Source organism: Callithrix jacchus, chromosome 14, assembly GCF_049354715.1.
Source record: "Callithrix jacchus isolate 240 chromosome 14, calJac240_pri, whole genome shotgun sequence".
In the NCBI taxonomy this organism is placed as follows: Eukaryota; Metazoa; Chordata; class Mammalia; order Primates; family Cebidae; genus Callithrix; species Callithrix jacchus.
In genome coordinates, this window is record NC_133515.1 from 39,531,993 (window position 1) to 39,559,644 (window position 27,652).

Below are 27,652 nucleotides of genomic sequence, written 5' to 3' on the forward strand. Positions count from 1 at the left end.
CCCATCTGATACTAGATGGTTGAGTATGTGAAATAGACTGCATTTACCTGTGCAGCCAGCCATGTGGATGATGGTTAGAACTGGGAAAGTGTGGTAGATGGTTGTCTCTTTCTGGAAGGCTCTAACTAGGTGCCTTTACTACTCGGGGGCAGGAGGAAGAAAGAGGGCAGGAGGATGGCTGGGCCCTCTCTCACAAGGGAGAGGTTGGCCAGATCTGTCTAAGAAGCACATCCTTCCTCTGAGTGCTGCAATAAGGGAAAGGTTGCCTAATCCACCAGGGCTCAGGATGTGAGCATGGACGTGGGCACAGCCACGGGCTCTCAGCACACCACCAGCCTGCTCCCCGGTCGAAGGCAGCCCAGCAGATGTCGACACAGCAGATTAGCAACTTCTTCTTCTCTGCAAGGTTGGGGAGGCAGGGATGGAGGCATAGAGGTGGCTGTGGAGGGTGCTGAGGGGCAGAAGGAGATAGCCTTCCTTGGAGAAGAGACATTTAAGCTGGGCCCTGAAGGATGAGCTAAGGATGAGACCACAGAAGGGTGGTGTTGAGGTCTCAGCATAGGCCTGTCTGGTTGGAAGCTGGGTCTTAGCAATTGGTGGGGGTTTAGGGACTAGGATTTAGCCTCCAGGGGGAAGAGACTAAGGGTAAGGGTAAAGGTTAGGATTCCAGTCTAGCAAATCAGAACTGTAGAACAGCAGTCATGGTGGGAGAGCTGTAGGTTCTTAGGAAACCATGCCAGACATATTTACACAGCTAGGGAAACACAGTGGTGCTACCAGTACTTCATTCATCAAACATGTATTACTGAGCATCTAGTGTGTATCAGGTTATGTCACAGCCACTGGGGTGACAAGATAGACAAGGCTTCTGCTCACATCTAGCTTATGTTCTCGTGGAGACAGGCAACAGACCAGTCCCAAAAATAAGTTAGGAAAATGCTGGGATGGTAACTCACTCTGTGAAGAAACTGTTATGTGATTGGGGGAAGGTGGCAGGTGTGGAACCTGGAGAGGTGGGGCAGAGAAGGTCTTTGAGGGGTGCTGATGGGAAGCAGCTAGGCATGAAAAGACCTGGGGAGGAGCCAGGTAGAGGCCGTAGCATATGCAAAGGCCCTGAGTTGTCAGAGAAACCTAAGAAGGAACCTGAGGCAGTCCTGTGCATGCGGCAGGGTGAGTGCAAGACTGAGAGTGGAGGGTGTGAGTACAAGACTGAGATGGGACCTTGTCAACCAGGGTGAGGAATTTTATTTTAACTAAGATGGGGGCCATTAAAGGTTTAGGCTGGGGAATGACAGGATCTAACTGACACTGTAGAAGGGCCATTTTATTCTGGGCAGGGTTGAGGCAGGGTACTCAGTGAGGTCCACAGAAGAAGAGACGGTGGCTTGGAGCTGGGTGGAAGCAGAGGGCAAGGAGGGAAGTGAACAGATTTGGAATGTTTCTTGGAGGTGGGGCCAACAGAACTGGTTAATTGATTGTGGAGAGGTGGCTGGCTCCCGAGAAGGAAAACTAACTAGAAGGGAAGTAGGTTTGGTGTGTAGAGAGACAAAAGTTTGGCTTTGGCTGTTTGAAGAAGAGATGCTAAGTGACAATGTCAAGTTGGCAGTTAGATAAGTCTCAATTCCACATGAGAGGTAAGGACTAAAGAGGCAGATGTGTAAAAGGATTAGTTAATAGGTGGTTTGAAGCTGTAGTACTAGATGAGATGCACTGAGTGTGCCAGTGCCTGGGCCTCAGCTGAGATCAGTTAAGACCACTCCCAAATTTTACTGGCTGGTGGGGACTGGAGAGGGCAGGGTGGCATTCAGCTTGCAGGGCTGTCAGTCTTTCATAAACACATGTGGGTGTGGCCGCCTTGGTCTGAGACTGGCACTGCCCCCATGTATTCCTCATTCTTCCCTGCTTATCTCTATTCAACATGGTTCTGGGAAGCCCCCATTTTCTTCAAACCCCACCAACTGACTACACCAGTTGGGCTGCAAAGCCCAGAGCATATGTCTAATGGTCTTTGTTTACACATGGCCTCCTCGGTTGCCATGTCTTGGTGTTTGTCCTCTGCCTTGGCTGGTTGATGGAGTAAAAACCCATATTTACATTACATAGCATCCTCCTCAGTTCCTTTGGGGCCCTTCATCTTAAGAATTGGAAGAGATTTTAATAGTCATTCAATCTTCATTTTGAAGATGAAAAATTGAGAACCAGAGAAGAGAAGTGACTTGGCCAAGGTTTCAAAGAAAAGTCAGCAGGAATTGCAAATTCCTGGAGGCCAGGGACCATTAGTGCTGTTCTTGATCCGTGTATTGAGATGTGAGTTTCAGCAGTAACAGGGACATTTTAAAGTTAAAATGATTTAAGCTTTAGAAAATATCTATTTGGAAATAATTATGGATTCACAGGAAAGTACGAAGAAATGTCCAGAGAGTTCCTGAGTCCTCCTTCACCCAGCTTCTTCCAATGTTAACATCTTACATTATAATACACTACCAAAACTGGGAAATTGACATCACCACTGTCCACATAGCTTACTCAGATTTTGCCAGTTATACTTCCACTCATTTGTGTGCATGTGTGTAGCTCTATGCAATTTTATTATGTGTGTAGCTTGGTGTAACCATCACAATCACAATACTTAACTGTGCCCTCACCACAAGACTCTCTCTTGCTATACTTTACAGCTGTACCCTCTTCATCCCCAAACCCTAAGCCCACCCCACTGTCTTCACTCTCTGATTCCTGGCAACCACTGTTCTCCATCTGTATAATTATGTTAATTAATGTTATACAAATGGAATCATGAAGTATGTGTCTTTTTGAGATTGGCTTTTTAGATTTTCACTCAGCACAATTTTCTTGGATTTGATTCGACTTGTGTGCAGCAGCAATTCTTTTCTTATTATTGCCGAGTAGTATTCCAAGGTATGGATGTATCACAGTTTGTTTAATCCTTTGCCCAATGAAGGACATTTGGATAGTTTCCAGGTTTTGGCTATTATGAATAAAGTAACCATAAAACATTTGCGTACAGAACTTTTTGTGATAATAAATCTTCATTTCTCAGGGATATATGCCCAATAATAAAATTGCTGGGTTGTTTGGTAGATTGATTTTTAGTTTTAAAAGGAAATGCCAAATAATTTTCTACAGTGGCTATGCCATTTTACATTTCTACCAGAAATGTATGAGTGTTTCTCCACATCTTCACTAACAGTTTGTGTTATCACTATTTTTTCATTTTAGCCACTCTTATATGTATGTAGTGATACATTATTGTGGTTTTAATTTGCATTTTTCTAATGCTAGTGAGGCTGAGCATCTTTTCAAGTGCTTTATTTCCTATCTATATGACCCCTTTGGTAAAATGTTCATGCATTTTCTAATCAGATTTTTTTAAATGTTGAGTTTTGAGAGTTCTTTATATATTTTAGATACAAGTCCATTGTCAGATATCTGATTTACAAACCTCAGTCTGTAATTTATTTTTCATCCTCTTAACAGGGTCTTTTGGAGAGCAAATATTTTGATTTTCATAAGGTCCAAATGATTCGTTTTTCCTCTTATAGATCACACTTGTAGTGTTAAGCCCAAGAACTATGCCTAGTCATAGGTACCAAAGATTTTCTCCGATTTTTTTTAGAATTTTAGAGTTTCATGTTTTACATTAGAGTCCATGATCCATTGTTAATTAACTTTTGTATATAGGTTGATGTTTAGGTTTAGGGTCATTTTTTAAGACTACATAGGTTTGTTTAATTGCTCCAGTTCCCTTTTTTTGAAAAGGTTATCCTTCCTCCATTGAATTGCCTTTGCTCCTTTGTCAGAAATTAATTGGACATATTTGTGTGGTCTATTTCTGGGCTCTTTATCCTGTAATTTTAAAAAAATGCATCAGTTCCTCCACCAATGCCATGTTGTCTTGATTATTGCAGCCATATAATAAGCCTTAGCATTAGAAAAAGTGTTTTTCCTACGTTATTCTTTTTCAAAAAAATTTTGGATATTCTAGGGCCTTTCCATATAAATTTTAAAATAACTTCATCTATGTCTACAGAAAACCTTATGAAGATTTTGGTAACAATTGCATTATGCCTACATATTAATTTAAGAAGAACCGATGTCTTTACTCAGTTGATTCTTTTAATCTATGAACATAGCATCGCTCTGCAAGCATTTAGGTCTTCTTTAATTTATATCATTAGTTTTTAAAAATTTTCACCCTAAAGATTCTGTATATGTTTTGTTGAATTTATGCTTAAGCATTTCACTTTCTTGGGAACAATTGTAAATGATTTTGTGTTTTTTATTCCACTAGTTCATTTTCAGTGTATAGAAAAGCAATGAATTTTTGTGTGCCAATCTTTGTTCCTGTATCTTGTAACATTATTGAACTCACTTATTAGTTCTAGGAGATTTTTACATTTTTCTTGTAGATTCCTTGAGATTTTTCTATATAGACGATCATGTTGTCTGTGAACAGATACAGCTTTATTTCTTTCTTTTCAGTCTATATGTCTGTTCTTTTTTCTTGACTTATTGCAGTGGCTAGAACTTCTATGTCAAATAGCATTGGCAAAAGCAGAGATCCTTGCCTTGTTCCTTGTCCTGGAGGAATATTTGGGCTTTAATCTTGATTTTTAAAAATTCCTTGCATTGAGTTATGGTGTTTTGTGGGAGGGAGATGTGGGGTGATGTGGGGGATTTCCCCTTATGTTTGCAAGCTGGGATTCTTTTTTCTGTGTCTAATTATTTTCCTCTTTGGCCTGCAGAATATGATAAGACATTTTAGAGTTGTGTATAAAATAGAATCAGCCAAGTGCAATGCCTTTGTTCAGAAGACATTTCATGGACATTGTGCCTGCTCTCTTGGCTTCCTGGCTTCATGGCTTTTCAGATCCCAGAGGAAGTTCTGTATAGTAGAGGTTATAGTAAGACTGACCTCTGAATACATGAAGTGAGTCTAACCTTACTGATATGGCTTAAAGAAAGGAGAGGCCTTCAAGATCCATGATTTTCTTAAGCAAAAGTGATAATGTTATCTTCTTGCATATATAATACTAAATATAATGCAGGTGAGAGAAGTAGGCTGCAGTAAAAAAGGAGACCCAAGTGCCATCTGAAGGCAGCACTTACACTCTGCTTCATCCCACTGAGGAAACAAAGCATGAGTATTGCCAGATTTTCTTCTGTTTCAAAAAAGCCAGAAATCCAGGTGTTTATGTGAAATGTCCTGATTTTAATGTTGAAAACTAATTTATATTTTGAAATATAACATTGTGTGGACACGTGAACTTGTATGTGGAACTAATCTTTCTCAATGGCCACCAGTTTGGACAATCAATACTCAGCTAGATCAGCCAAGTGTCACTGTCAGTCGTCAAGGTGATGTGTGATTGGTCAAGCAATTAGTTTTGCTCAGCAACTCCTCTGTTTTCAAAAGGCCTGAGGGTTCATTTGCCAGTGCAGATTTTGCAGTCTTGTTTATTCTATTAATTAATCTCACAAATCTATAATGTTTCATTTTAGGCAGCGAGAGCTGTGGCAACTTTTGGTCTTGACCCCTTTTTAATGATCATTTAGTATCAGGCTATGTGGGATTTGATTGTCTTGTATTGCCTCAAAGCCAATGGTATGACTCCTCCTCTAGGTGTGGCAGAGATGCCAGGGAGGGAGACTGACAGTCTGTGGGTGTGTATGCAGTGCTGGAGGTAGAGGCGCACAGAGAGCAATACTGTGGTGTGGAAAACTAGCCTAAGGTAGCATCAGGAGGTCCATGAAGCCAAAACAACTTTCATAACAGTACAAGACATAATTTTTTTTCCCTCTCATTTTTTTTTTGAGACAGTCTTGCTCTGTCACCCATGCTCATGTGCAGTGGTGCAACCTTGGCTCACTGCAACCTGCGCCTCCAGGGTTCAAACAATTCTCATGCCCCAACTTCCTGATTAGCTGATTACAAGTGTGCACCATCATTCCTGGCTAGTTTTTGTATTTTTAGTAGAGACAGGTTTCGTCTTGTTGGCCAGGCTGCCCTCTCATTTCTTTTTACTAGTGTCCAGTGGAGTTTTTTAGGGGCTACATAATGTGATAATGTCATCAATCTAATGGCTGAAGGGATATGTATATGTTTTTGTGTTTAAAACAAACTTCTTTGGTGTTCTCACTAATTTTTAAGAGTATAAAGGAGTCCTGAGATCAAAGAGTTTGAGGTCTGCTGGACTAGGACAGTGGGTGTCAATCCAGACTGCACATTAGTCATCTGGGAAGCTTTAAAATAGTACTATGCCCGACCTTATGGCAAACCAATTGAGCCAGTCTCTGTGGGTGAGAAGTCTTCATTGTCATCATCACTGTCATCATCATCATTGTCACCATCACTATCACCATTATCATCATCATTATCATCGTTAGTATCACCATCACTATCATCCGCATCACCATTATTACCATCATCATCATCACCACCATCATCCTCATTAGAACTTCACCTGGGTGGAGGACAATCCACTGCATCAGGTGCTACACTATTTGCTATACCTCTGATTCTCCAAACTGCCCAGAGAGGCTGATATTATCTCACTTTATAACAGGAAGAATCTGGATTTGAAAAGTTAAGGTAAGCTAGTCCACAGAGCTAGAAGAGATGAAGCCAGGATTTGAAGCCAGTTCTCTGCTACACCAGTGTTCCCAGTCTTTGCACTACTGAGAACCTCTTTAGTTACACTTTCACCCCTCCAACACCACAGTAAATTTTTATAGATTTATTGGCAAACTCTATCTACTATGCAAGAATTTATTTTTTAAACCATGTGTTGAAAACATTCAGTGGTCAGTTGTGATATCTGGTCAGTGCAAGATCATCATACTGCAACATAAAGTTGAGGTGATTCCACTGAAAAGCAGAGACTTGATCCTAGGATAACTGAGAAGGCTTTATTTATTTATTCCTTGTACGCAACCCAATAAAAGAGAAGGGCTTGATGTGGTTAACTATCTAATTTTTCCTGAAGTTTTGAAATACTGAGAAGAGCTCATGACTCTCCCATCTCCTAATTCTTCCTTGGTGGAGATTGTAGACTGACCACAACCATGGGTAAATGAGGAAAGAGGAATAAGAAACCTTACCTCTTCCTCCCTTTTTTGGCTGGTTGCAGTGGCTCACACTTGTAATCTTATCACTTTGGGAGGCTGAGGTGGGAAGATCACTTGAGCTCAGGATTTCAAAACCAGCCTAGGCAACATAATGAGACCCTGTCTCTAAAAAAAAAAAAAAAAAAAAAAAAAAAGCTGGGCATGGTGGTGCATGCCTGCAGTCAGTACCTACTCAAGAAGCTGAGGTGGAAAGATCGCTTGAGCATATGAGGTCAAGGCCGCAGTGAGCCTTGATTGCACCACTTGACGCTGCCTTGAGAAAACAAAAACAAAACTTTACTTTTTGGGCTATTCTCTTCTGGTAGAAATGGTATAAAGATGGGGATGAGGATGGCTATTGTATGAGAGAGCAAACAGGGTCCAAGCAGTGCTCTGGGCTGTCTAGGACCAGTAGGCAGCTTTACTTCTTAAATTTCCAGAGAAGGAGTTCAGAGTGATGGACTGCTCTGGGTATGCCCAAAGCTTTATCTTGAAAATAGCCTGTCATGAATAATTTGTTTCATTTGTCATGACTGGAAATTGGCTTTGTGTATGCCAGAGAATGGGGGCAGGAAGGAAAGATTGTGTCTTGAGCTCTCTGTGCCTCTGGGGCAGTGACGCTTTTCCTCTCATGTGGAAGGAGAGCATGACTGAAAAGGTGCACAGATAAGATGTCTGAGAGAAATTAGTCTTCCAGATACAGAGACACAGCCTTCCCCAAAAGATCCTCATTGCTCTGCCTTTTTTCTTTTTTGCTTGTTCTAACATTAGTAACCGAAACTGATTATGACCTCAAATGAGAGCAGAAAGTGACTCTTCCCACCTTTGAGCTAGTTAATTACCTAAATCTCAGTTCAAGAGTCACGTCCATCCCCAGTGAAAGCCCTTGAGTGCTGGGCACCTCTCCTTCATAGCATTTGTCCTGGGGGTTTTTGTACATGTGCTTGTGTGAAACTTGGATTGACATCTGTATTTCTGACTGGACTACCATTTCCTCAAGGGTAGGGATATCCTGCTCACCATTTTTAGTTCCAGCATCTAGACAGTACCTCAAGCAAACAAGTCCTTAAAGATGAAATAAAATGAATGAATGAGTGAATAAATGAGTTAGCAGTGTTGGATTCTTCACTGATGCTGTTCTTCTCCATGTCCAGGGTCCTGTCGTATTTTTTCTTTATCATGGTAGGATTCTTATCACAGGCTATACTGATGGCCAGAGTCACACTTTCAGTGCAGATTACTGGAGCCCAATGACCCCAACCAGTTCTCAGCTGTGTCATGTACTTGACAGCATTTTCAAATAAGACACCCTAGGAAGAGATGTGTCTCTCAGAGTATGATTGGAAACCATCTACACCAGAATCACTTGAGTTTTGTAAAGCTGCAGATTTCTGGGAATAACGTTGGACATGCTAATTCAGAATCTTAGGATATAAAGTCCTGAGAATTTGCTTAATTCTTCTGCAGGAAGATCTGTCTCTTCTCCCCATTTACTTATTTAACCTTTTTAAAAATCAGTATGGATTTTTTTTTATAATTTAGGGTATAATACAATGCTACATGTATGTTTTATTTTCAGAAAATTGTTCCAGCTCTGGCAATTGGTAGCTCTTTCCGTTGGCTTCTGTGTTCCTTTGACACATCCTGTTATTGCCTTTTTTAAAGTACTGTCTTATTTTCTATCACTACAGAATGCTTTCGGCTCATCTTGTATCTTTTCTTCACCAACCCTAAAATCAGCCATTTCTCTAAGGCCCCTGGTTACTTTTATTGGAGAATGATACTGGAAATTGAGAGCTGGGCCCTAGATATGCTCATTGTTACTGAGGTGTCATTGCTTCCAGGCTCTCTCAGTTGATTGATCAGGGAAATACATGTGTATATACCAAACAGTACAGAGATATAGCTATAAATATGTCTATATGTAACCATCTGTCTCTATATTAAACTAAACATGAGTTTATACTGATGACTCCAGTTCTAATTCATTATCACACAGATCCTTCTAGCTTTTCCCTGTGCTCGTCTGTAAACTCTTACTCTAACAGTGAGAAACCTGGCTCCTACAACCCACTATCTATTGGCTCAGTTGTTCGATTCCAGTATACATGTATAACGGTTTCAACACTAAATTGAATCGGTGGGAAACAACTTGCCAGCAGAGCACAGTGCTTACGGACAGCACCTTCTGCCTTTAGTCTTCTAGACTTCCCTCACATCCAAAGCTACGTTAGGTCAGCACCTTTCTCACTCATTCCCTTTAGGGAGGTTATTTTATACATTTTCAATACAGTGATATTCTTTTGTTACAGTGTATATACATTCCATCCTAGGATTTAAAAAAATACAGCAGCCTGGGCAGGCTGGCTGACAGCTGTAATCCTGGCACTTTGGGAGGCTGAGGCAGGTGGATTGCCTGTATTTAATAGCCAAAAACTGCAATTACTTTTGCACCAACCTAATAATAGTTTCTTCCTAGACTTGTTAATCACTTCACTGGCATAACTAGATATCCCAGTAAAAGGAAGTCTTTACTGTGGGACTCCCAACACCTACGCCAGGAATCCTCTCTAGATCCACTGAATTTCCTTAAAGTACTGTTTTCAGTCTTATAAAATCTTTCTAGAAAGAAAGTTTCTACCCAGAGAATGCATGATTTCTCAGAAGAGGCTTCCTTCTAGTATGTATAAGCTCTAAATGGCAGATATTTTTGCCATTTTGTTCACCGATGCATCACAAGTAGCTAGGACAGTGCTTGGCATATAAGGATTGATTTTTAATTTCTGCCTTTTTTGGGGCTCCCAAATATTGCTTTCTTGGGGCCCACATATCAGATAAATATTTAAAATATTTATCAGATATCAGACAGATCCTTAAAAGGATTCTCGTTCAATTTTGTCCAGCATTTCTAGGTATTTTGAATAGGAAATTTTTTTTTTTTTGAGACGGAGTTTCTCTCTTGTTACCCAGGCTGGAGTGCAATGCCGCAATCTCGGCTCACCGCAACCTCTGCCTCCTGGGTTGAGCCAATTCTCCTGCCTCAGCCTCCTGAGTAGCTGGGATTACAGGCACGCACCACAATGCCCAGCTAATTTTTTGTATTTTTAGTAGAGACGGAGTTTCACCATGTTGACCAGGATGGTCTTGATCTCTTGACCTCGTGATCCACCCGCCTCGGCCTCCCAAAGTGCTGGGATTACAGGCTTGAGCCACCGTGCCCAGCCAGGAAACTTTTTTAGTCGGCTGATCTCTCTTATAATAGAAGTCTTTTAAAATAATTCCGCAAAGAAGATACTGATATTTCACATTTATTGATTTTATTCTAGGCAAGAGATGGTATTTCCAGACTTTTAAGGTTTAAAAAAGTTTCTTGTATGTGTCATTATTAAGGAAATTTATTTTTCTCATTAATTGCTTGATATAAATTATTGCATATGACCTAATTTGGAGGTTTTTATCTACTTAGAAAACATTCTAGAACTTGATCGTAATGTAAACACTTCTCTAGCTGCTTTGATACATTTTTCAAGGGTTTTGTTTTTGTTTTTTTTCATTTTTGAGCTTAAATTTTAACTAAAAACATTACTTTGATAGTTAAATATTTCAAATCCAATCGAATAGCCTCTTAATAAAATGCTGCTTATGTTACAGGTGCAAACCGAGCAAGACCCAGAATTAGAAAAAGAAAGGTATGTTGCTTTATGTTTACTAACACTTTTATATAGCATTTCGTTTCTGAATTTCATTGCTGTATTTCATAGTTAATGGCTCACATGGAGTGAAAAGTTCCTATTCTACATGTTTATTTTGTGTACGTATGGGCTTGTTATAGTTTTCTTTTGGAGTTCTGCCTGACCTAGTTGTGCTTGTTGTTTTTGTTTATTTACTCTCATTCAAGTACTTATGGAATATTAGCGTAACTGCATATATAAACAGTTTGAGTTAAATAAACATCACTTTAGAAAATATTTTAAGACTCTCAACTCCATGAACAGTAATTACATTGTTTTTGTTAAGTTTTTCTTTTCTAAAACACTATAGTAAAATTTTAACCTTTTAAAGTTACTTAATTTCAGTGTGTATTTTGATACTTTTTAAAAAACAACTGGGTGGGGGCAAATACATATTTGTCCAGAAAACTTATATATATGGTTTTGCATTATCAGAGGAATTAAAGCTTGTTCTTCAAAGTCTCCACAAACTGGTGACTCACAGCCTTGTTTTGACCACATAAAGTACACCCTCTTCTTAGTAACTTTCTTATTCCGATGGATGTCCTCCTTATGACCACCCTTGTTTCACCAAGGTGACTTGCCTTTCATTGCTCTTCATGTGAATCACTGATTTAGAATATTTCTTTTTCCTCCTGTATACTAATTGATTTATCAGTATTTGTTAGTCCTTGTTGTAAGAGCCTATATTTGTTTGAAACAGCAGTTTGAAAGTGTTTGAATATGAAAAATGTTTAAATATGGAAAGTGTTTATTTGATGTACTGATTTTAAGATCCCTGAAAAACAGAATGTCTTACAGATTTTTCTTCTAAGTATTTAATTTTCATAAAATCAGATTATTTTAGTTGATAAAGATGATGAGTACATTAAAATACATCAGTAACTTTAAGTAATAGGTTTGCTCTTTGTGTCAGCACAGGGTTTTTAAAGTTGTATGTCATCATACCAATTACATTCACATACCTAAGAAATAATACCACTAGGAGTGTGTGATGCGAAAGCCCAAGAAGGGCTTAATAAACGGTGCCTATGTAGTAGTATACACAGACCTAAAGATTGGCCACAGTAACTCTATGGCAAAACCCATTTTATTTCATTTTACACAGTTTTCTTGAGGTCTGCATGAAAAGTTGTTGTCTATAGCAGTAGCATTTGGTTATTGTTCTCTCATTGTTTAGACATAGCTTTTAAAATTGAATATATTTCTTTATGAATTTACAGATAATGTTCAACCTCATAAAATTAATTTTAAAAATCAGCACCAAAAACTTAATCCCCCCCCCCCTTTTTTTACTTAGGTTAGAGAAAAGGATGTGGGATAGGTCCAGAATACTAAAGGTTTCTTTTAGAGTACACTCATGACTGAGAAAATACTATTTGTTGTGTTTTTTTTTTAGAGACAGGATCTTGCTATGTTGCTCAGGCTGGCCCTGAACTCCTGAGCTCAAGCTCTTTTCCCACCTCAGCTTCCTGTGTAGCTGGTACTACATGCAATTGTTTGTTTTGTTTTGTTTTGTTTTAAAGCACTTGTGGTTGCCAATTCATCATGAATATGATGCTTTTGTTTATAACTAATGTAAACTATTTAAATACTGTTTAGAGGAAATTTCACGTGGGTACATTCATAATTTAATAACTCACATTATGTCTGTATTCATCCTGTTGAAATGGAAACAGGTTTTATTTACCATGTGATTAAGGCCACAAATAAAAATGCTAGATGAAAGTTTTCTAATTCATTAATGTTAGGAAGTACCCAGTTAGTCTCTGAAATAAACATTAATCTTTAGTATTATGAAGTCCCAGTCTAAAGTTTCTCACGATATTTATATTTCAGTGTTTATGTTTGTTCTCATGCCCAGCTTTTATTGCATGCTTTTTCTGAAGGTTGTGAAATTCTGGTATTATTGGTATATGGGGGCAGGAGGGAGGGGTGGCAAATGCGATATCTGTATCTCCAATGCCTTTCTGGAATCCTTTTACGTTGTATTTCCCAGAATATGACTTGTGTTTTCATTTGATCTTCACAAAGTGGTTGTTTAACTTTGGTGTTAATGTCATTTGACAATTCAAATTGTCTTTTCAGACTAACTTGATCAATACTGAGGCTTTCCCCCATATTAGTCAGAAAGCAGATACTAGTTTTGGTAAATGACTTCTCTAAATAAAACACTGTGATTTTATAAGACTAGCACACAAGGACAAATATGGAACTAAATAATTTTCTGAGTCGACCTGAGTTCTCTGATTCAAGTATGGAACTGCTTAATGGTTCAGATTGTATAAAAGATAATTTTTTATTGAAAAATTTTAAATATGGTAAAGGGAAAAGTCTCGCTATATGCCCGAGCCAGAAATCAAGGTCTCCATTGTTATCCTAGCCCCATAGATGTTTTTACATAGCCCTAAGTTTCTAAAGCTTTTATGTAGGGTTAATAGGTAGTATAGTAATGAGGCAGGAATTTGAATATATTCTTCATTATTGGAAATGAGTCTTGTAATTTAAAGATAAAAGCTTGTTTTGAGAAATAATATTCATATACCTGCTGTAACTGTGAATGCCACTACTCTTTCTTTTCACTGTTGTGCTTTGCCACAAATTTTATTTTGAATTGTAAAAATTTGAAACTGTTAAAATTAGCCATTGATATTTTAAATAAAACGTATATGATCATTTCAAATAAAAGCCAGTTTAGCATGCAAAGAATAACTTGCACAATCAATAGAATATTGATTAAGATTTATGGTCAAGAGATACTTCTTTAATCTGGTAGAAAAGTTTTATCCTCAGGATGTAATCTTTGGTGCTTGAAGAAAGACTAGTTTAGTTCAAATGATATAAGACCCTGATGTTGTAGCACGACTTATTCTAAACTTCTTAAATATGATTACTGTCTCAGCACATAGATATTGCTGTTATCCTGTGTTAACTAAAGGGTACATGGGCACCCTTTAAGAAGCGAGTCAAAAGGGATGGTTCATCCTCTCCCTCCTTAAAAATTAGGAGAAGAAAACCAATACTTGTTAATAATCAGGTATTGATATGATAGAATCACTTTCCGGTGTCTTTCTCCAACCTGCTGCTTCTCATTATGTGAATATATTTGGTAAATTTTAATTTGCGTTGATAGCATGTTGGGTGTTGTTTTTGGAAGCTAAGGGTTTCCTTGTCCTTCAAAGTAACCTCTGATTTGTAGAATATTAATATAAAAATAACTTACTCTGTATCTACCTCAGTGAAAGTACTGGAATTATAGAATCACATACTTTTCATATACTTTAGATTTGGAAAGATCATGATGAAATAAGATGAGTTATATAACTTAGCCATGCATTTCCTCCATTTCTTCTAAATAATATTAAACATTTAAGTTAAATATTAGAATATACATTGTTCTCTTTAATTGGGAAGATTTATTTTTTAACTTATTTCTTCTTATAGCCAAAGGCAAATATTTATCCATAATAAGACTATATGTTTATGTAAGGTGGTTGTATCAGGTTTTGTCACTAACTTTAAATCTTCAATAGAGTATACAAAGAATACTTTCAAAAAAGTTTTCTTTTAAGTATTATTAATAATACAGTTATTGGGTAATTAAAAAAATATTCTACATCCAAAAAAGCAAAAGAGGTGTTATGTGCAGTATTGGTCTCTTCTCCTCACCAATTTCTGTTTATATTCTTTTTATCACTGAATTTTAAATCATAGTGCATGGATCATTAGTTTCATTGTAGAACTGTACACATATATTTTATTTCAGTTACCACTGTTGGGAATAGGACCTGATAATATCTGAAGTGTCTAAAATTTACATTTGGCCTTTCAATGTTAGGTGTTAACTTGACACAGGAAGGAAGATATTGGCTATAATCACAAGTGCAAAAGGAACATATCAACAGTCATAATTTATATTACATATTTGCATCAAAACATCTTAATCATCCTAATGCTGATTGGTTGGATTTCCCAGTGCTTATTACTAATGCATCAGGAAGTCTTAACAATTGGCATCAACAGGATTATTTATAATGGTTGAATTCTCATCATAGTTTGATTTTTGTTTGTGTTCTTTCTGTTTGTTTTTAAATACTTTTAGCCCTGGCTTGAAAAACAATCCAGTTGATGAAAGTGAGGTCCAAACAGCAACTGATAGTCCCTCTGTTAAACCTAATGAGCTCGAAGAAGAAAGTACACCCAACATGCAAACAGAAATTTTGGTACAACAGGAGGAGCCTTGTGAGGAAGAACCTGAAAAAGTAACATGTGATTCTGACTTTGCTGTTGAAACATTGGAGGTTGAAACTCAAGGGGAGGAGGTCAAAGAAGAAGTTCCTCTTGTAGCATCCACTCCAGCCAGTATTGAACTATTCACTGAAAATGCCGAGGAGTGTGCTTTAAATCAGCAGGTGTATAACAGTGACTTGGAGAAGAAAGACGCAGGAATTATTAACCCTGAAACAGCATTGTTACCATCTGACAGTGTGTTTATAGAAGAAAGGAACATCAAAGGAGTTATAGAAGAATCTCCATCTGAAGCAGAAGATTTCTTTTCTGGAGTTACACAGTCTGTGGTAGAATCTATAGCCGAAGTAGAAAAACCTGAAACTGTTTCAGAAATATTGCCATCAGCTTGTATTGTGACATTAGTACCAGGAGTTTCCACTGGGGATGAGAAGACAGTGGGCAAAAAGAGTATTTCTGAAAAAAAAGTAACATGGATGAAAAGGAGGAGAATGAATTTAATATAACTAAGGAAATCAGAATGGATCTTCAAATAGGAACAGAGAAGGCTGAAAAGAATGAAGGTAGGATGGTTGCAGAGAAGGTGGAAAAGATGATGGCGTCAGTGAAAGAAAAGCCTGCAGAAAATACTTTATTCAAGACATACCCAAATAAAGGAGTGGGTCAGGCTACTAATCCTGATGAAACTAGTAAGACTAGTATTCTGGCAGTATCCAGTGTATCTAGCAATAAATCAAGCATCAAGGCTGTTGTAGTCTCTTCTCCTAAGGCAAAAGCTACAGCTTCGAAACCTGAAAATCAGAAAAGTTTTTTAAAATCTGCGCTTAGAGATCAAATAAATGCTGAAAAGAAACTTTTGGCCAAGGAATTTGCTCTACTTAAACCTACAAGTGCCAGGTCAGGCTTGGCAGAAAGCAGTAAATTGAAACCCACTCAGAGCAGTTTTACCAGAGGAGGCAGTGGAAAGATCTCAGCCCTGCAAGGCAAGCTTTCTAAACTGGATTACAGGGATATAACAAAACAATCTCAGGAAACAGAAGCTAGACCTTCCATCGTGAAGCGGGATGACAGCAACAATAAGGTGAGGAGGGTAGGAAGAATGGCTCAGTGTGTCTTTGAAGTGATTAGCTCTGCTGGTGTAGCTATGGAGTAGGAGATGTAATTTTGTTTAATACTTTCATCTCCTCACTCCACCCCAGAAGCTTCCATTTTCTTTTCTTAAATGATTCCATTGTTTAAGCCAGTGTGCATTTAGAATGTTAAGCTTGAGTTCATAATTTATTGACAGGTTTGAAAAGCATTATTTGGAAAAAGTTTGGTCAGAAATAACTGATTTAAAAAAAAAAATTTGCAGTGAATCTCCTAAGGTGATTTACTACTTTGCTTCTGAATGGAAAACTGTTTCCTCTCTTAAATTGAACCTTCTTCTATCAGGTCACTGACTGCCCAACTAGACATTGTGGGAAGAAAAGATCAGTAAAACTGAATTTAACTACAACTTGTAGAGACTGTGCCTGTACTGTTAATGACTGTTGACTTAGCTTTGTATATATGTTAAATATTTGCATAACTGACTATATTTTGGTAATTATTTCTGGGTTTTTTAAAATACCATTTAATAATCTGGTTGTAAATCCTGTTTTTCTGTATTTCTTATTTACTATTTCAGACTTTGGCTGGACAAAACACTAAGAATTCTAAAAGTGCTGCTGGTAGAAGTTCCAAATCTAAAGAGGTAAAAAGTAGATCATGGACCCTAACGCTTTTTTTTCATCGCTCCATAACACAGTGCATCTATCTTACAACGTGTGTCTGCCTTATAATAGTTAATACAAATGTTAGAGAGGTAGAGGTATAAAGCAAGGGATAGGAATGAGATGTTTTATTTTTAATTTACCTCTAATCCTACCATTAATTTACTTTCTGACCTTGAGTTAGCCTAAACACCTTGTGTTCTTGGTGAAGGAGCAAAATGTTATATGGGGACAGTAAGAGAGTAGAATAGGAAAATACCTCCAATCTCCTACTGACAGGAATAGGTTGTAGACACAGAAAAAAAAATCATATATGTAAAGGAGAATGACTGACATTTGACTTGATTCATCCTAATTTTGTTAAAACAGGTTATTCTTTTGGCTCTAATTTAACCTTAAGTGAATGGTGGATGGTCTGTAAGATTTACTTTACTGGTACCACATTTTGTTGCCAAACAAACATATTTTATGTTTGGTTGTTGAGTATTTCAGATTTTTACCATTCATAGAATATTGTTTCAGTCATTTTACTTTTATTATCTGGTAGGGGATGAATTTGTGCCTCTGTATTTGGGGCAAGGAGAAACGTTATTAGTTTAAAGCAGAAATAAGAATTACGGCTACTTCATTTTGCTTTGTTAAGTTGGTACTACAACTGTTTGCAGATAATTCTCCCTATTACAAGATTCCTTCGTATTCTAATATCATTGTTATATATAATAGCAGTTGATCACTGATAACATACTAAAATGTACAGGAGCCCTGGCAGGAATTTATCTTCTTTACTATTGGAAGTATTTTAAAAATTACAGATACTTTGTTTTCAAATACAATTATATTAGATATTGAGTCTTAACAACTTTTCCATACAACTTTCTCAAAATGTAACCATTGTATTTATTAAAATATGTATTCTATAGTTAATTAATGTGTAACCAATATACAGTGATAAATGGAACAGTCTAATTAGCTGTTTACTTTCTAACTATATTCGAGGTGCTTTTAGAGGTCCAGTAAGTCTCCTAGAACACTTGTTAGATGTTTGACATATGGAATAGTAAATCCTTTATATTGTTTGACAAATGCTTTAAATGTAATATTTTTATGTGTCATACTTCAAAACTCATCATTTAGAAAATGTGTGAATTTAAGAAGTGGAATTAGGTCGATATTGTTAGGACTTTACCTTTGGCTTACACTTTGTGAATTATAGCTAAGTCATTTATGGGGCTTTAAAAAAAACAACTCTTAATTTTAGCCTTTAGAGAACTTAATTAGCACCGAAATTCTCCCAGATGATCTGCATGCACAGTTATTGTGACTATTTGGAATCTAGGCAGTGTTCAAAGTTTGTTTACAATACTATGATTTTTAACTTTCCAACAGGAACCATTATTTCCATTTAATTTGGATGAATTTGTTACTGTGGATGAGGTTATAGAAGAAGTGAATCCTTCTCAAGCCAAGCAGAATCCACTAAAGGGAAAAAAGAAAGAAGCTCTCAGAAATGTTCCGTTCTCTGAACTTAACCTAAAGAAGAAAAAGGGGAAAACTTCAGCCCCTCGTGGTGTTGAGGGAGAACTATCTTTTGTAACATTGGATGAGATTGGGGAAGAAGAAGATGCAGCTGCACATCTAGCACAAGCTCTAGTCACTGTGGATGAAGTAATTGATGAAGAAGAACTAAATATGGAAGAAATGGTAAAAAATTCAAATTCACTTTTTACATTAGATGAATTAATTGACCAAGATGATTGCATTTCCCACAGTGAACCTAAAGATGTTACTGTTCTGTCAGTGGCTGAAGAACAAGATCTTCTCAAACAGGAGCGCTTGGTAACTGTGGATGAAATTGGAGAAGTGGAAGAGCTACCTTTGAATGAGTCAGCAGACATAACTTTTGCCACTTTAAATACAAAAGGAAATGAAGGAGACACTGTAAGGGAATCTATTGGCTTCATTTCTTCTCAGATGCCTGAAGACCCTTCTACTTTAGTTACTGTAGATGAAATACAAGATGACAGCAGTGATTTGCATTTAGTGACTTTGGATGAAGTAACTGAAGAGGATGAAGACTCTCTGGCTGATTTTAACAACCTAAAAGAAGAACTTAATTTTGTTACTGTTGATGAAGTGGAGAGGAGGAGGATGGAGATAATGATTTAAAAGTCGAGTTAACACAAAGCAAAAATGACAGTCCCACAGATAAAAAAGGGAATAGAAAGAAGAGAGCTGTGGACACAAAAAAGACAAAACTCGAAGCCTCGTCCCAAGTGGCTCCAGTAAATGAGAATGTTACAGAAGAAGATTTAAAAACCATGATTGAAAGACGCTTAGCAGGTAGATACTTGGAAGTAGTAATCTTTCTGTTTTATGAGGGGATTTCATTTAAAATTAATTTTAAAATACATGTGTGGCATTACCAATAATTTCACCCAGTATTGGTATCAGAAGCCAACAGACAGCTACAGTCAACAATAAATTTTCCAAAGAACTGTGTACAAGTTTCACAGTTTTTTAGTTATACAGCAGAACTTACTCCAAGTTATACTCCAAGAAAGAATGACAAAAAAACAGAAAACAAACTAAAGTAGCCAAATTAGAATTGGAATGAAAATGAAACATTTGTATTGTGGGGAAAAGACAACTTTTGATAAATAGAAGAATATTTACATCAGATTGCCTCCCAGTTTTTACTTAGACTTAGGATTTAGAACAATTTATAAAGGAACTGTTTTGTTTTAAAGTAATATTGTAATGATACAGAATAGTAGGGCAGCTCACTTTCTGAACCTGAGGGAGATAAAAATAATTTCCAGTAAGAATGTCTTGAGGCCCAATGTTGTGGCTCTACTTATTGTCTCAGCACTGCACTTAGGGAGGCCAAGGTAGGAGAATCGCTTGAGGCCAGGAGTTCGGCCCAGTCTGGGCAACCTAGCAAGACTCTTCTCTCTACAAAACAAATTAAAAAATGAGCCAGGGACAGTGACATGGATCTGTGGTCCCAGATGCTTAGGAGACTAATGCGAGATATCACTTGAGCCCAGGTAGAGGTTGTGGTAAGTCGTGGTCGTGCCACTGCACTCCAGCCTTGGTAACAGTGAATGAGACACTTTGTCTCCAAAAAGAAGAAAAGAAAAAAAAAACTTTCAAAAAATTTAACTTAACTAACAACAAAATACTAGGAAAGTCCCACAGGCTTATGGAACAAATTAGAAAAACATTCATAGAACACTCTGGGAAAAGAAGATAGAAAAGCATAGTTGTTTGGAAAATGGTAACTGGGAACAAAAGGAAATGTTTAGATTAAACTGAATATTTTTTTTCTTTTTTTTATTGCATTTTAGGTTTTGGGGTACATGTGAAGAACATGCAAGATTGTTGCATAGGTACACACGTGGCAGTGTGATTTGCTGCCTTCCTCCCCTTCACCTATATCTGGCATTTCTCCCCATGCTATCTCTCCCCAGCTCTCCACCCACCGCTGTCCCTCCCCTATTCCCCCAATAGACCCCAATGTGTAGTGCTCCCCTCCCTGTGTCCATGTGTTCTCATTGTTCAGCACCCACCTATGAGTGAGAACGTGGTGTTTGATTTTCTGTTCTTGAATGTTCTTAAATTAGAATTCTTCTATTTTATAATAGCAGTAGTCTTCCCACCCAAAATTGGGTATATTTTGCAAAAAAAAAACCACATTATAATATGTGTTGAAATTGTTATTCAGAGAGTAGAATATGATTAAAACAATTTAAATACTGTGACTAGAACAATAAATTAAGACTTTCTTTTTAAAGCTAAAACTTCAACCAAGAGAGTTAGAATTGGGAAAACTCTGCCATCAGAAAAGGCTGTTCTGACAGAACCAGGAAAAGGTGAAGAGGCCTTCCGGATGAGTGAAGGTAACGCAGGATTGTTTGAATGGGAAGGAAAGTTACACAACACAAGATAGTAGTTGGAGGTTTCAGAGATATATCTAAGAAGAAAAGTAGAAAATCAGTGGAATAGAGCAGGGGTGGGAAAAGTCAACTTAATTAGATGTGGGTAAGATTTTGATCTTTGTAATTTATAGAGAATGGATTATTGATAATTAGAATGTGACAGATTAGTGGAAGTGATTCTGGAAAGGTTATTCTGATCATGTTGCCTCATCAGATATAAATTATTTATTAACTGGCTGCTATTTGTGGACTTTGCTTTGTGGATGCTTCTAAGCAGCCAGCCATGAATTAAAGAAGTCTTAATAGAATTTATGAAATTTAAGTTGAAACAAATAAGGATATGATACGTCTAATGAGAAAGAATGCTTTAGTCACTCAACAGATATTTGTCATATCCATTCTGTTGGGCACTGTTTATAACAGAATGTTAAAAAGGGTAAACAAAAGAAAGTACATAGCTCCTGCTCTCCAAGGGGTTTGTTGATTCAGAGAGGTAAAGCAAAAACTCACCTCGCCAGTGTGATTATTTAAATAGAGCACTACAAGGATATCCCTTTTACCATTCTAATGGTAGCACCCTCATTGCCCTCTTTTTTTTTCCTATCCTGCTGTCTCTAAGGAAAATTTAATCAATTATGATTCCATCCAAGGAGTTCATTGAATTTGATCTCAGGTGGGCTGTCAGTACTGCTCCCAATATATTAGAGGTCTCCTTCCTTTACTCTTTTCTAACCAGATGTAAAATTAGCCTTTTCTCCCTTTACATCACCTAGCCCATTTCTCACTGGATGTCCTTGCTTTCATTTTTATTTCCCAGAGTAAATCTAGGGTCTCCCTTGTCTGCCAGCTTATATTTGACTTTACAAACACAAAACTTGACCAAGTCTTTCCCATTGAAAATAATATCCCTTTGACCTTGAAATCTCTCTAGCTCCTATCTTTTCTCCTTCCTTTTAAAGCAGAGCATCTAGAAAGAGCCACTGACTTCTACATCTTAATTTCCCATTGAACTCGATGTATTTTGTCGTCTTTCTCCTACCACCTTCCTGAAAATGATGTTGATGTACCCCCATTGGGTTGTTACCAAACTTGATTTTTTAAAGTCTTTTCTTCTTAAGTTACTCTTAGTTGACTTTTTACATGATTGGTTACTTTTGATTATGTCCTTTTTCTTGAAACTCTTTGCAAGTCATGGTCAAGTGGGTATTCCTTCTTCCTTGTCTATTCTTTTTCATAACCAGTCTTTGATAGTGAAACTATAGGTGGTGGTTTAGTAATTAGGTTCTCGCATGATTTCATGAGGTCACCCCCCGATTTCAGAATTTCTGTATGGTAGGGCAACTTTGGCAGTCAGTTTGCTTAGAACTATCTCATTTCAACTGAGTAATATAAAAGGATGATTTAGTTACTGCTTACATAACAATATGTTTCTATTAATGAACGGTATGTTTGACAAAAAAACCTAGCTTAAGGAAAAGTCATTTTCCACACAATTGTAAACTGAAATCATTTATTTCAATCTATTTTAATTATATAATTTTAATATATGTTATATATTATTCAGATAAATGTGCCTTTGGAGTGGCAGGAACAGATATGTTTGAGAAAGTTTATTGCTCTGATGAGGAAATAAACAATTATAGGAAGAGATTGGAGGCAAGGAAACCAGATTATTTTAACCATCAAGTTAAGAAAACTGATTCTAGGACTTGATGATCAGTAAAATGTGAGGAATAAGAGTAAGTAATGGCTTCAAAGTTCCTAGCCATCCCCTCAGGAATACCAAATTGGTATTCCATACCATTGGTGGCTCATGCCTATAATCCCAGCACTTCGGGAGGCCAAGGCGGTGGATCACCTGAGGTCAGGAGTTTAAGACCAGCGTGACCGACATGGTGAAACCCTGTCTCTACTAAAAAAACAGAAATCAGCCAGGGGTGGCGGCATGTGCCTGTAACCCCAGCTACTCAGGAGGCTGGGGCAGGAGATTGTTCAAACCCTTAAGCAGTTCTTAAGGGAGGCCAAGGTTGCAGTGAGCCAAAATCATGTCACTGCACTCCAGCCTGGGCAACAGAGAGACTCTTTCTCAAATAAAAAAAAGCCCAGATATAAGGAGGGAACACTGAACTTGAAGTCACAAATTCTTAGTTCTAGCCTGTGTCACTCACTAGCCATGCAATCTTGGGCATACCTGTTTATTACCTCTTTTGATTGTGCTTTCTCCATCTCTGAAGAAATAGGGATAATAATGATTTGACTTGCCTATCTTACATGAGATGAAAGCTAAATCAATTATTACATATGTAAAAGGAATTTGTCAAGTATTAACAGTAAAGTGTTCCAGCTACTGAGGGTAATCAGAATTGCTTGGAACCAGTCCTCGTTTTTGTCTGTCCCCAAGATCGTAGTATGCAAAGTCTGCTAACATTGAGTACTTCTTGTTATTCACTTTGGTGGACTTTAATATTTGTATTAATTTTACTTGTGATTTTAACAGCGATCTTAGGCTATCAGTTTAGGCTCAATTTTCTAGGTTGGAAGGGCCCCAGTATTGGGCCATAGAATCAATTTCTGCTGGTACCCTTTTTCCTTAATCTCCACTCTGCTCAACTCAGCACTTTGCATATATGAGTTCTCTTGCCAATAACTACAGGACTTGAACAACTTGTATTACTTCTTAAATTTTGCCAGGAACATATATAAATAAAAGTTTCTGTTAGCTTTAGGCTTATATTCCTAAATCCGTTCGAATGGATTTACCCATTTATTCCTCATATCAAAGAATCTTGGAGAACATTGTGTGAAGAATAGTCAGATGGGATTAACCAAGGGAGGGTTCCTCTGAGTTTTTTAAGGTAAGAGTTATCCAGTGTTAACTTCACCAAATCTGTAAATCTATTCTGAATAGCTTTTTTCCCTTGAAAAATTTTAGTTGATGAGGAAGCTGGATTAAAGGATTCAGAACCAGAGCGAAAACGCAAGAAGACTGAAGACCCTTCTTTAGGCAAATCAGTGGCATCTGATGTCCCTGAAGGTAAAGTTAAAATGACATTTTTTTCTTATCCATATGAAATAAAAATTCAATACCGTAATAACTGTTCTATTGTTTAGATAAGTAATTGGGTAATTTTGCCTGCATTGTCATTTTATAGTGGAAATTTGCATGTTTTACACAGTGGCATTTTTGAAGACAGCTGTGACTGGACTGTTTTTACCTGAGAAGGATATTTTTATTGCATATTTGAAATCTGGGATGTATCTCCTCTTTTATTCCTGGAGCTTTCTTTGCCACTCTGTTGAGAATTTAGTTATACTTGCCCAGGCAGAAACTCACTCCAGCTAAGCAGAACATGCTGAAAATCTTTGCTAGCCAAGTTTGTTCATAGTAAGCTAAGGTGAGCTGAGGGTGACCTTATTCAGCCAGCATACTCCTCAATCAGACAGTTACCCATCATTCCGTCTCTTTTCTTTCTTGTATTTTAACGGGATTCCTAAGAGGTTTACTTTATTATATTTTATTTTGAGACAGGGTCTCACTCTGTTGCCTAGGCTAGAGTACAGTGGTGTGATCTCAGCTCACTGCAGCCCCATCTTCCTGGGCTCAAGCAGTCCTCTTACCTCAGCCTCCTGAGTAGCTGAATAGCTGGGACTACAGGCATCTACCACCACACCTGGCTAATTTTTGTATTTTTGGTAGATACGGGGTTTCATAGTGTTGCTTAGGCTGGTCTTAAACCCTTGAGCTCAAGCAGTCTGCCAGTGTTGGCCTCCCAAAATGCTGAGATTACAGGCTTTAGCCACAGCTCTCAGCCAGAGGTTTCTGTTAGACTGTTAGATTCTCTCTCTTTTTTTTTTTTTGAGATGGAGTTTTGCTCTTATTACCCAGGCTGGAGTGCAATGGCACGATCTCGGCTCACTGCAACCTCCGCCTCCTGGGTTCAGCCAATTCTCCTGCCTCAGCCTCCTGAGTAGCTGGGATTACAGGCACGCGCCACTACACCCAGCTAATTTTTTGTATTTTTAGTAGAGACGGGGTTTCACCATGTTGACCAGGATGGTCTCGATCTCTTGACCTCGTGATCCGCCCGCCTCGGCCTCCCAAAGTGCTGGGATTACAGGCTTGAGCCACTGTAGACTGTTAGATTCTTATCTAATGACTTGGTATTCTGAAGGATTATTGAACAGTTCTTTGTTATCTAAAGATGCTCCATGGGAATCTGTTTAGCTTGGCAGTATACCAAAGCAGTGGCATACTGGCATTCCCTAGAGGCTCTAGAATACTATAGAATGTGTTAATGAAATAAAGAGTTATGATCTCTAAATTAATAGCAGTATATACTGTGCTTGTATTTCAGCATATACTATGCTTAATATTTTTGTCATGTTTAAATAAATTGATGGAGGCCAGGCATGGTGGCTCACACCTGTAAGCCCAGCACTTTGGGAGGCCAAGGCGGGCAGATCACCTGAGGTCAGGAGTTCGAGACCAGCCTTGGCAACATGGTAAAAACTGATCTCTACTAAGAATACAAAATTAGCAGGGCATGGTGGCATGCACCTGTAATCCCAGCTACTCGGAAGGCTGAGGCAGGAGAATCACTTGAACCCAGGAGGCAGAGGGTTGCAGTGAGCTGAGATTGCGCCACTGTACTCCAGCCTGGACGATAGGCTCAAATAAATAAATAAATTGATGAACACCACTGGAGATAAATTATTGCTAATTTTCCTCTTGTCTCTTCTTATCCTCTAGAATTAGACTTTCTTGTACCTAAGGCTGGATTCTTCTGTCCAATTTGTTCCCTCTTCTACTCAGGTGAAAAAGCAATGACAAATCACTGCAAGAGTACACGTCATAAGCAAAATACTGAGGTAATTTTTAAAATTCTTACAAAATCTTGAGGTGGTGTTATTGTCTTAGAATCAAATTATTTATCTACCCCAAACATTTTTTCCTCACTTTAGGCGAATGTTTTTATGCCAGTGTATTCTGCTTAAATTCAGAATACTGTTTTCACCTTCAGTGTACCTTGCCAGTAATGTCTAGCCCTTTCTCCTTTTTTTTGAACAGCAACATTTGCCAGAGTAGATTCTGCAGATCACTAGTCTCATACGACACTCCATTATTAAAGTAAAAAACTGCATATTTTGATGCCCTCTTCAGTCATGTACACGTTAGCATATTAAAGTTTCTGAATTGTCTAGTGAGAACGAATCCAGCCTAACTTTACGCAGCCCATTTGTCAAATTCATTTAATCATAAAACCTTTTTTAAATTGTACACATCTTTAAGAAATATTACTCTAGAGAATCATCATTAGCCATAATTGAAGCAGTGGTTCTAGTTCCTGCTGAATATTTGATAATTTTATTTTTGATAATTTTATTATCAAATATTCTCTATTGAATTTGTGGCACACTCATCTAACATTTATTGAACTCTTCTGTGCTGGAAGCTTATTTAATCTCCTCATCAACTTTATGAGGTAGATGCTATTATTCCAATTTTAAAGATGAGAAAATAGACTTAAGGAGGTTATGTATCTAAACCCAAGGTCACATAGCTAGTTAGTAGCAGACCTAGGATTTGAACTCAGCACTATTTCATTCTAGGCCCAAGTTCTTATACATTGTGCTTTGCTACCTGTGTGCTTAACTTAGTTTATCATGTCACTTTTCTATTTACAGTCTTCTAGTAGCTTCATATTGCAGTTGGTCTAATACCCAAACTTCTTCTTTTGGGCCCAGAGCCCTGCATGATCTGATTCTTTTCTACTTCTCTGAACTCAGTTTTTTTAGTTGCTTTCTGTGTTCCAGCTTTTCTGGCTCTCTTTGTTTCATTTTTCATACATAAGAGGCATGTTGCTGCCTTTGCACCTTTATATTCCTGTTCTTTTGCCCCTTCCCAATCCTACTTGCATGGCCAGTTCTTTCTCATGTTTTTCATCTCAACTAGTGTCAGTTCCCCAGAAAGGTCTTTGCATTAGAAAGACTTAGTTAAGTAGAACCCCCAAAAAAGTTCAACCTCAATTACTTGTTGCATTCTTTTTAAAGTGCTTAACCACCCCCCCAAGTTATTTTATTTTTTTCTTTTATTGTTTTTTTTTTTCTCCCATTAGAATGTAAGTTCTAGGGTATAAAAGATCCTAACTGTCTTGTTGCCCATCGAATCCTCAGGCACCAAGCATATACCTGGTATACTGTAAACATCAGATGACTGATGAATGAAAGGAAGAAATGTTCATATAAGGCACCGTGTTTATAATAATTATTTTGTAGGATCAGTCTCTTAAATTATAAATACAATGATATACAGTAGATAAGTTTGTACACATAGCAAAACAACATCTAATAAGTATTTCATGTTGCAAATTGCTTTTAACAGAAATTCATGGCCAAGCAAAGAAAGGAAAAGGAACAGAATGAGGCTGAAGAAAGAAGCTGTAGGTGATTGGGGGAAAGGGGAAAGAAGTCACTAGAAATTTGTTTAGGGTCCAGTGGATTTGTGTATTTTTGTTATAATTTAATTTGTAATTTTCATTTCAGAAGCAAATACTCGTGTTGTACAAATTTCTGATTACCCTTGATGTAGACAGACTGATGGGGAAAGTATGATGGGTTTGATTTTTATATCAAATCATCAGGCATGGAGAAATATCTTTTAGAAGTGTTAAAATAAATGTTCCTACTGTATATTTAAAATACCATCTGTGTTTGTGGCTGATTTATTAAAGACTTCCTTGCCTCTGATTGCAGACAAGTTTTTTCACTACAACTCCTGTGATTTCAGATGTTTGGGGATTCTTCATGTATCACTGGAACTCATAGCATGACAGTGTTTTACTTTGCTTCAGCCATT

At 37.5% G+C, this 27,652-nt stretch overlaps 1 protein-coding gene and 1 long non-coding RNA gene across 2 annotated transcripts in view; one reads left to right on the forward strand and one right to left on the reverse strand.

Moving 5' to 3' along the window:
* The window catches only part of LOC144579256 (uncharacterized), a 52,157-nt gene that overhangs the window by 9,832 nt on the left and 14,673 nt on the right, over nt 1-27,652 (reverse strand). The window lies entirely within an intron of this gene.
* Nucleotides 10,704-27,498, forward strand: LOC100407134 (zinc finger protein 638-like). The gene is given in 11 exon segments (XM_035272257.3): nt 10,704-10,814; nt 14,959-15,569; nt 15,572-16,185; nt 16,774-16,839; nt 18,245-18,989; nt 18,992-19,198; nt 20,206-20,247; nt 20,653-20,757; nt 23,729-23,830; nt 25,547-25,665; nt 27,179-27,498. Coding segments are annotated over 11 exon segments (2,733 nt in total). The 5' UTR covers nt 10,704-10,758; the 3' UTR covers nt 27,245-27,498.